General features: G+C 42.6%; 1 protein-coding gene across 3 annotated transcripts in view; it reads left to right on the top strand.

Annotated features, from left to right (window-relative positions):
• Positions 1-1,792: 1,792 nt before the first annotated feature.
• Lgr5 (leucine rich repeat containing G protein-coupled receptor 5) overlaps positions 1,793-11,113 on the top strand; it is a 121,471-nt gene continuing 112,150 nt past the window's right edge. For all 3 annotated transcript variants that reach the window (XM_042698804.1, XM_042698805.1, XM_042698803.1), the window contains exon 1: positions 1,793-2,079. In XM_042698804.1, the coding sequence (XP_042554738.1) occupies positions 1,868-2,079 (212 nt within the window). In that variant the 5' untranslated portion in view covers positions 1,793-1,867. The remainder of the gene's footprint in view (positions 2,080-11,113) is intronic.

The following is an 11,113-nucleotide window of genomic DNA, read 5'->3' as shown; positions in this document are numbered from 1 at the left end:
TACAAAATAATCAAGGGGTGAATCTTTTTATGGCAAGAAGAAAACCAGTAAGTAGGCATTCTAGCGTTATGGAAAGAATAGCTAAGAGAAGCCAAATTAATGTGACAACAGCAAAGGGTAACAATGGGATGTTTTCAATGTCACTATTAAGTTCTCTCCAATCCAGAACTACAGTTGATTTAACTGCAAAATGAGATGGATAGAAAAGGATGGAGTCTGGCATCCCACTCTCTGTCCTACAGAAGAGAAACACAAACTTACCAAGAACTGGACTTGCCTAGGAAAAGAACATGTTCAAAAATACAAAGTTAGATAAAGAACTGTATGTATGTATGTATGTATATATATTTAAGTTTCATCGATGAGCAACCAGACAGGTTTGGAGGCAAGTGGGAAGGATGTGTGTCACTCCAAAAATGAAAGAGGCACATAAAAAAATCTTCCTAATAAAACATTTAAAATATACGTAGGAAATGTAAGTGAACAAGCTAAGAAGACAAGGAAGAGAGAGACCTCAAAAATCAGAAGGCTTCCAGAAGCAAGGGAGCATGGTGTCAAATTTTACCCTTTCTTGGGCAGTGTAGGAACTACTTCTTTATCTCAGAGGTCTTCTTTCCAAAAAGAAAACCGTGAAATCTAGCTTTACCTTCTTTCTCCTGCAGATTCTCTGTAGGACTTTTTTTTTAAGTGTGTTAAGAACTTCCATTTGTTCACTATCCTTGTGGAGTGTGCTGGGACACAGAGGTGCTTACCTGGGTGCGTGTCTCTCCTTGACTAGAGAATCCTGGGACCCTTAGGATGAAAAGTCCCCAGAACAAACGTCTCCAAAGATGACTTTCATGGGATTCTAAAACACATTTCTTTTTTAAATCATCATGTCAACTTCCCCACCCAGGATGAGTGAGGAAGCCACGCTGGGGTGCTTACTGAGTTGTATTTATTTGGCAGTAAGTCCAAGGATTTGATTTTTATGCCTAACGCCAGCCAGCCAGTGCTGTGACAGTAAGGATCAAAAAGGCCACCGAAGGGTCTGGGAGGACTGATACTGAAAACTACTTTTCCGAATTCGATGTTAATCCTTTATTCGTTGATTGGCTTTTGAAGCGCCCGCGCTACCTCCCATTATTCCAAGAGCAGCAAGCTCAGGACAAGCTTGGCTCGTCCTTGGGTCCCTAAGTAGAGAAACTGCCTGTCTCGTTCTGAAGCAGATTCCCCTGGGGCTCTCAGAGCTGGATCTCCAGTAGGCAGGACGGGGTGAGGGTGGGTGAGGATGCGGGGGGTCCCCAGCCTGGCGCGTGACGCGGAGCACTGGAATGGGCGCAGGGAGTGGAGGACTCGCCAGCATCTCGCGGCACCCGCAGCCTCGCAGCCGGATCGAGGGGGGGGGGGGGCGGGAGGAAGGGAGGGGACCAGGAGGAGGGAAAGTGGGGCCCGGGCTGAAGGAGTGGGGATGGAGAGGAGGCGGGAGGGGGGGGTGCTTGGGAAAGCTAGGCTGTGCTGACGTCACTGGGCGCGCAATTTGCGCTTGGAGCGCTTTAAAACACGGAGCGTGCGAGCGGAGATGCTGTTCCACACCGCTCCGACCGCCCGCAGCAGCCAGGGGGGCTTCGGAGGCCGGCGTGGCTGCGAACGGGCTCCGCAGTCCCCGCACACCCTCTCCTCCGCGCCCCGGGCGGGGACGCCCCGAGCGCGGCGCGCACGGCTGCCGGTCGCCCGCTGAGTTGCGGAAGCCCGCGGAGAGCCCCCGCCTCGCCGGACCCCCCCCCCCCATCCCCAGCCCGCCTGGCGCGCCCCGATCAGCGGCCGCAGCCCCGGGGCTCTGCCCTCTGCCGGCGTCTGGCTCGCGGATCCCCGCCACCGGGCACTCATGAACACCTCCCGCGTCGGCGCGCTCCTGTCCCTGCCCGTGCTGCTGCAGCTGGCGGCCGGGGGCGGCTCGCCCTGGTCCGGCGCGCCGCTGAGGGGCTGCCCCGCGCACTGTCAGTGCGAACCCGACGGCAGGATGCTGCTCAGGGTGGATTGCTCCGACGTGGGGCTCTCGGAGCTGCCCACCAACCTCAGCGTCTTCACCTCCTACCTGTAAGTGCGCCCCACCTCGCCCCCTCGGGGGACTTCAAGGGCAAGGGGAACCCGTGCTGGGGACGGGGGGGGGGGGAATGCGAGGGGGGGGGCTTCTGGGCGCCTTCCTGCTCTGGGAAGGGCGGGCGAGCTAGCCCGGGGCATCCTAATTAGACGCCTTTGGGCCTCCAGAACAACGCACGTGTCTCCGAGGGTGGAGAAACCGCTTCAAGTGCACCCCGCGGGACGCGCGGCCGGGACGCCGCCGCGCAGCGGTCTGGGGGCGCCCGGGCACGCTGGCGAGGCCGAGCCTCCCGAGAGGAGGCATTCATGGGTGTGCAGCGTGGGTATTGGTGCCCAGGTGCCCTGGCACACAAGACCAGGCTACCTGTCTGGCTCCGGCCTAACCTCCTTTGGGTGCTCATTTGGAATTCCACCGCCAAGAGATGAGCCGTGAAGTCCGCCCCCCGACCCCCCACCCCAGGAGAGAGAAATCCAACTTGTCCCCAAGGGACTTGCTTAGTCCGCATCCCTAGCACGGTAGCGTAATGTAACCTTTTTTCTTTCTTTCTTTACTTCGTCTCTTTTTTTTTCCTTCTTCAACAAAGTGATTAAAATGTGGCAACCGCAATCGGCGATTAGAGCTGCCAGAACGTTATCTTTACCTTTGGCTGCCCGAGCCGCCCTTTGAAGTGCCGGCGGCCCCAGAGTAATCTTTAACCATCTCCCCCCCCCCCTCCCTCTCCCGGAGGGGTGCGGGGAAGGGGGGAGGCCCGGGGAGGGGGCTGGAGGCGGCCGCGCGGGTAAACAGCAGCGCCTACATCCAAGGGGAGGACCTGACGCTCTCTACCATCTCTTAGGGATCCTCCTGCCCTTTCTTTCCTTTCCCTACTGCGACCTCCAAAATCCCACAGGCACAGACTCATAACTTTGTCTCTGAGAAGCCAGAGCCGAAAAGTGACAGGTGGTTGGTTGGGTGGATGAGGTTACCCGGTAGCAACCTTGTTCTGGTGGAGGGGAGGGGAAATGGGGGGGGGGCACCCAGGTAACTACCCCCTCAACTCAACAGTTACAATCTGATGAGGCTTGGTTCTTCTCTTGGCCAAAAGATCAGAGTCCAGACTGGCCTAGAGGGGGCGGGGGGGGGGGGGGAGGAGAGCTCTTGACCCTGAAGTGCAACATTTGGGTTTTTGTTCAAGAACACTGCGGTGAGCCCATCCCAAACACATTTATTCCCAATTTCGGCCTCTCTGGTGTACCTTGGCAGGAGTGCGAGGGGAAGTTTGGGAACTTGAGTTTTCTTCTATTTAATTGTTTTTCTGGAGGAAAGAAACCTAAAGAGGCTTTCACAATAATATTTCCTACTTAGATAGCTGTTCTGTCTTTCTCCCTCCCTCCTCCCCCCCCCCCCCCCACTCTCTTTCTGGCAATAGTAAGGAAGAGCAAACTTTAAAAGAAACCCGAAAAGACTGGCTTTCACCCTGCATGTAAAGAAAGGGAGGGTCTCGCTAGAATTTAGAATGGGTGTGTATGATCAATCAACTCTTTCTTCATCTACCTGAGTCTGTGTTGGTTGCTTTTCTCCATCGGGATAGAACTTAAAATTGGTTTTCCCCACCATGTTTCTCCTCAGTTGCACTCATTGCTGGTGGTAATGATATTTTTCCAGGGATGGAAATCCGCTCTCCAAAATGATCCTTCTTTCAGAAGCCACATTTTCTCCTCCTGTCCCAAAGCAGAGCATGCATCCTTACCTCCATGGCTTAACTACTAAGACCCAGGAGGCAAGGATAATGTGTTCTCCGGTGTAGTGAGTTTCTGAGGCCAGTTTTGCAATTTCTCTTAAGAGGCTAGTCTGTCTTTTCCTACCACCCTGAAGAAATTCACCATTTACAAGAGTGATAACACCTCCCTCATAAAGACAGTTGCCCACTATTTAAATCGTACATTATTATGAAATGTATTTAAGAATATGTCAATTTATGGTTAGTGTCAGAGTGCTTCTACACACACACACACACACACACACACGCACGCACACACACACACACGCACCATACCACCCTCACTTGAAAGAATACATATTTGTCGGACTTCTGTTGCGAAAAGCCTGAAATTCTACTTTAACCTATTTCCCACATGCCTCAAATGTATTTTAACTTCATCCTCCTGTCTCAGGAGAGCTTGCTATCACCTCCCTCCCTCCCTCCACTGTTCCTTATTACGAAAATAGAGAGATAACACCTTGAAGTTAAGACATCATTTTCAAATGAATCATCATATTATTCTCCAGCTTCTTGATAACAACTTGTACCCTGGTCTCAGGAACAATGTTTTCAGTGCCTTACAAAATACTAAGCTTGGAGTGTCGTTGAAAAGTAACAGGGTGAGCATTGAATATGTGCTTCTCATGGCTAACATTGAAGGGAGTAAAAGTGTAGAATGCCGTGAAGAGCCAATCTGGAGTTCTTCACCATAGGTGACCTCATCATGTTTTTGATCTCTTTAAAGAGTATGATATGCCAGGGGCCGAAGTTGCTTCTTCACCTGGTTTAGGGGTTGGGGTTTTCTGTTTTGACCACCACTACGAGAGGGGGGAGGGTGCTCTTCATCAGACTTTAAGGGTAAATGATGCCCTCTTTTGGCTACACCTAGTATTACCTGACTGCTTTTGCCTTCTCTGGTGCAGTCATCACCAAAAGGAGAAATTTGACTTACTTGTACTCAAGTTAATGAGCGCTGTTTTATTGTTTTTTTTGTTTTAAGCAATGTCATTTTTTTTTTGAAGGGCACACATAATTTTGACTACATTGTACTAGGGCCCAGTGGTAATTAAAGTTTTCATGAGTAAATTAAAGCAGGAAAAGACTTGTGTAAGAGGCCAGAACTACTATCTGCTATTGTTTGTAGTAGATTATCATCATTTATTTAGTCAAAATGTTATCTCCTAATCCCCCTCCACAAAAAAGTACAAGTATTTTATTTCCTTCCAACAAATTTGGCCATGGCAAATTCCTGCTGTATATATTTGGCAAACAGATTTGTCATAATCTGATAGCTGGCTAGTCAGACTGGTAGGTAAAGAAAGTTCCTTAAGTCTCTTTTCAGAAGGCAAGAACTGTTTATGCACCATTTTATAGTCTCTTCCCAGAAAAGCTAAATCTTAAGCTAGTTGAAACATTAATATTAACTCTCTTTTCTTACTGAGTTACATTCCCCAGTAGATCTGTCACTGGACCATTGAACAGAGTAGAAACTCTGGGAGGGGAAAAAAAAACTCTCAGTCTTGGTCTCTTCTCTCTCTTTCCTTCTCCCTTCTCTTCCCCTTCACTCTCCATCTCCTCTCTCTCCACTGACTTCCATTGGTTATAGACTCTGATTTTGCTAATAGGGGCCAATAAAGTTCACTCAGCAGAAAATAAGAAACAAGTCAGCATTTAAACTTAAAAGCAGACAATAATTGTTTAAAATGTTCAGTATATTTCAGTGTATCAGTAGTGGTCAACCAGAAATAACAGTAGGTCAAGCAAATAGTCTCATTATATATTAGTCTTATTATTTTACTACATCAAATATGGACAATTTTGCTAATAGGATTTTAAAAGTAAATACTGCTTTGATGTGTCCTTCATTTACTTAGTGTGACACCCATACAAAAAAGAACTCAATATAAAAATTTTAATATAAAATTTTTAATATAAAATTTTTTAAAGAATTATCTACAAGAGTTATTTTATATTTGAAAGAAAACATAGCTTTTCCTTGTGGTTGCTTGAACCCATTCTGTGTTGTTGAACCAAAGGAATTGAGAGAGAGAATTGTTTTGTTAGATTTCGTGTGATGTGGATACTTTTGCATGTATCATTTTGAAAAGGAATTAGATTTTATGCATAGTCTATTAAATGGATGCTAATAAGAACTGGTCAAAAACATTTATCAGTTAAAAATAATATGGCCCCAGAATCCTATGTACATTTTAAGTGTTTAAGATGCAGTATCACATAAAAATCTTCTTTGAAAATGATATGTTTCTGGTCCCTTAAGTGAAAGAAAATGTTCACACTTTAGAAATAATTACAAAAGCCTTGAGAATTATAAGTCTTGAAATTCAGATCAATTACAATAGCAGAATTTATACTGCTTGATGTACAACATACTTTTAAGGTTTTTAAAACAGAATTATATCGATAACTTATCAATAACTTACCTACATTTTAATGAAGTTTTATTCTTCAGGATTCAGTTTTCTGGTAGTGTTTTGAGGACAATTATTATAACTAATTAGCTAAATTAGTCTGAGTAATTTCTTTTAAATACTAAGCTCTAATTCAGACAATTTGGTGGCATTGTCATAGAACAAATATGTTGTTGGATATGTTCAATACATGCATGGCAGAGTTTGTGTGACAAGTGTGAATTTTTGCACGGAATAATCATCTTCAGGATTTTTTTTTTACTTTGCTACTTTTCTTCAAAGAAAAAGAAGACTTGATAATGCAACAAATGGTGACAATCAGAAACAAGTTAGAAGATTGGAATAAAGAAACATCTCTGTGGCTAAATAAAACCATATTGTGACAATTCACAATTGAATGTGTTTAAGGGCATTCAAAAACACAAAATTAGTCTATGATTTCTCAAAACTAACTTTTAATCTGAGCTACTCAAGAAGCTCTGAAGTTCATGGTTTGAAGCCAGCCCAGGCAGGAAAGTCTTGCTGCTAATTAACTACCAAAAATCTAGAAGTCGGTGGTAGAGCATTAGCCTTGAGTAAAAAGGAAAAAGAAAAACCAAAAACCAAAAACCTCAGGGACAGCATCCAGGACCTGAATTCAAGCCCCAGGACCAGCACACATGCACACACACACAACTCAACCTTCTCACTCCCTTACAATTTTTGTTTATTTTTCCTTTATAAAATTTTGTTTTATAGTAGAGAGATGAATCATACTGTCATGAAAGCCTCAATGATATATGACCTACCAGACCAAACAAGCCATTTATCTGGTCCTTCTGCTTTGTTTGATGTATGTAGTAGACTTTTCTTTGTGAGATCTGCCTATGAGATTCACAACCCACAACTGTTGGATTCCCCGTTCAACTCACATTTTTATTCAGCCATTATATAAAACAGTTAGATGTCAAATTTCACATTAGAATGCATCATCTATGAGAAAGGGGGACATTCTGCATGCTATAATGGAGAACTTTTCATTAAAAGTTTTGTAATTCAAAACTTAATTTAATTCTGCATAGTGAGAAGCTGTTCCTGTTTTAAAAATCTATAGAATTGTTTTTCACCACTTTAATAAAAGCTTTTTCTATGACACTGGCTAAACATTGAGGATGCCTTGCTTGAAATTGGAAGATAGAGGCATTTAAAAGATGATTTAAAAGGAGAAATACTTCCTCTATGATGACTTCCATTCATTCACAGTGTTTGAGTCTGGAATTGAAGAAGTTGAAATTTACTTTGCAAGTATTGAAAGGAAGCAGCCATGACTGCGAAAACATCTTCCTTAAGACAGATGGAATAGTACTCCAGGATGCAATGACATGCTCTCTTTCCTTTAGTTTACTCTCTTCACTTAGCTATGAGATCTTCCTCTAGGGCAGGAAATTTTCTGCTTTAGATCCCAGATACCTACATCAGTGTCTAACTCTTTTAAAAGACTATTTAATAAATACTTGTAATGTTTAGTGCAATTGGCTGAATCACTGCTGAAATTCTAGCAGCTAATCGAGGGAAGAAAAAGACAGAGAAAGAGTCCTAATCTACAAGTCGCAGAGCAATACAGGCTCCTAGCATCCCACAATTCTGGTCCAGACCCATCTGAAATACATTTGAATTGTTGTCAACTGAAATGACATGATTAATTGTTTAACATACATACACACGCACCCACGGGCGCGCGTGCACACACACAAGTTAAATATACAAATCACTTTCTTTTTATAAAAATAACAGCTGAAAAGTTTATACAGTCTGCATATTTGTCAGACATTCTTCTGAATACAGGACTTAGTCCCTTGTTGTACAACTTTATGATGCAGACACTATCATCTTTCCTAAATGGGAGGCTGGAAGATTGTTCGAAGGCTATTTCCATTGCTCAAAATATATTTGAATTTTTCATTTTATCAACAACACAAAATAACCAGCCTTCTAACTTATAGTTGTCTCATGATAACTATAATTGGTAATAAAATATTTCAGCTCACTTTTCTTCACAGGAAGACAATTTATGAAGCTCTCAGTTCAGAAATATTTCTCAGAGACTTTAGAGCAAAAAGTAACTTTTAACTTTCAGTGAATATTTTGTTAGAGTTCAAGGCCAATATTTTAAGTTTAGTAAGTATGTGTCTTTTATATATTTATTTTCTTACTACCAGAGGAGCAGTTTTTCTTGTCTCCAACTCAAAGTTAGGTTATGATAGCTGCAGATATTGTAACCAATGGATTAGCAACATTCTAGACAAGAATAGTTCTTTTCTGTGATGAGATTTATGTGTCAAATAAAATGGATCCTTTCTTTGGAACTAGTTCTCAGTTTAGAGATAAGAACTTTCTTAAGAAGTTAATTTTTCAAATATGTATTTATCTTTAAAATGGTAGTGATGCCAGGAATTGGAATCACAAAAAGGTACCATATCATTAGAGTCAGGATAAATAATTTTTCCCAGTTTTATCAAATTTCTCAACATAAACTACTTATAATTTAGCAAGTATGCCAATGATACAGTCTTCCAAGCCAGCTAGAATTTGGATGATCAGAGAAATATCCTCTCCTTTAAACAAATGTTTGATCTCATCAGCCTGTCAACTCCTATGTTGTTATAAACCTGATACATATTCATCACTTGTGGGAGTACAAAGCCAACATGAACAGGTGATGACCAATTCATGATAAATTATTCTACAAAGAGTTCTTCATCAAGTAAGTGCTAATGTTGGGAAAATTAGGAAATATTAGGCCACAATCTCTAACATCTCTTAAAATGAAACTCTACTAGTTTCTTGTTAACATTCATCCTTTGAAATTCTTCAGCAATCTGTAATTTTGGGGTGTTTTTGTGTTTTAATGTGTGCACATCTTTCTCACATACTTGCCTTCAGAAGGAGATTTGCTTCAACAACAGACAAGGACTATGGTGATCACAGAGAAGAGAGCGATCTCAAGCACACCGTAATACATACTCCAACACACCAACAAGCAACACTGCCCTTTGTGCCACTGCTGGGCAGAAATGATACATACGGATGTTGACAGAGCATGGCAGTGGAGGGTCAGCCTTTTTAAGGGGAAAGACTGAGGGGCTGGCTGTGTGAAGGCACCTTTGGTTCAGTTCAGAAACTGAAATGCAGAAGACAATTGTCCTGGCAAAGGGAGCCCAACTCCAGCTGAGAACGCGTGCTCCCAGCTGACCTTCCTCATCAGCCTGCCAGCTGAGATTAAGCTCTCCTTAAGTGGATCCTTGTTAGCCCAGCCTTTTCCCCAGTGTTGCTCATCTTTCACAACTGGAAGCCAAGTGTTTTAAACTGTTACTCAATTTTGCAGCCAAATTTCTTTATTTCTTCCTTCCACCTCTCCTCAACCCTCACTTTTTTCTCTCTCATCCTCTTTCCCTCCCCTTCCCCACAAATGGTAAATACTTCCATCCTTTTATTTGAAACTTAGATTAAATAGAGCATGATCTCTATGAAAGATGTCAATTCGCAAAAATAACCTTCCTTTGATCAAAAAAAAAGCCACAAAAGTGTACTTCACAGGAAAGTAGAAAACCACACATGATCTCAAGTGGAAAAAATATAAAGAATTTGCTGGATTTTTAACTTTAGTACATAACAAAGATATTATTTTAAAGTTGGTTGGTCACTGTGGGCTGTGTTAGAACTTTCATTGTGTTGAGTTTGGGTTTACCCCATGTTATTTTAATGAATTTATTGGTTTGACACACAATACACCACATGGTGCTTGAACTTTTTAGGTTATAAATTTTTTTGTGAGGCTCTTGAAGGAATTCTATTACATAATCAGTAAGTCTTTAAATCTATTGGCACAAACATAACTTTACAATTTCTGAGTTCATATGAAGTAAAGATTGATTATAAAAATGAAAATTTCTATGAAAATAGGTGCATTTCCTAGTTATCTTTCTTTTTATAGCTATTGGGATTTTTTTTTACAATGATCAGTATTTGTTTGACTAATTTACAAGATAAATTTAGAGTCCTCTAGTAAAATCTGAGATTGAAAGAAATCTTTTCATTTTTCTTTTTCTTTGATTTATTTAGTTAGTTATTGCCATTCATGGGGCTTGAACTTGGGGCCTGAGCAATTTTGCTCAAGGCTACTATTCTACCTCTTTGAGCCACAGTGCCACTTCCAGTTTTCTGGTGGTTAATTGAAGATCAGAATCTCACAGACTTTCCTGCCCAGGCTGGCTTTGAACTGCGATCCTCTGATATCAGCTTCCTGAGTAGCTAGGATTATGTGCATGAGTTACCCAGCTAAGAAATCTTTATTTTCTCTACATTGTCCCTATCCTGAAAGAATCTTTAGCCTAGATACTTGCCTTTACAATAGGTCTATTCTACAGTTCTTAGAGTGTTGATGTCTTAAAAAAAAAAAAAAGAATGGCAAGGGAGGTAGAGAAACTGAGTGAAAAGCAGTACAGACAAAACTGAGAGCTGTGAGGAACTGAACACCGCTAGATCCCTGTTCCCAGGTGCTATGCTTCTTTCCAGTTCTTCATCTCTTACCTGTAGAACGTGCCTGAGGACAAAATGAAAGGATGCATCTTCATAAACTCAGGTGCTCACCCTCTATCCCAGGCCTTCAGACTACAAGATGAGGACAACTTACAAGGACCCACCATTGGGATTCAGATACCATCCGCATTGGCGTGTTTGATTTTAACTTGCGAAAGCCGTTTCTGTGATGATCTTCACTCATCTGCAGCCCCTGTGCCCCCAGCAGCTGTTGTTCTCTGGGACTCGGTGCAGCAGAGCACAGGAAGAAGTTCAAGATCTTTTTTCACTGAATCTTCAAGC

Source organism: Dipodomys spectabilis, unplaced genomic scaffold (assembly GCF_019054845.1).
Source record: "Dipodomys spectabilis isolate Male_0828 unplaced genomic scaffold, ASM1905484v1 ptg000234l, whole genome shotgun sequence".
Lineage (NCBI taxonomy): Eukaryota > Metazoa > Chordata > Mammalia > Rodentia > Heteromyidae > Dipodomys > Dipodomys spectabilis.
This window is presented reverse-complemented; position numbering and strand designations above follow the sequence as displayed.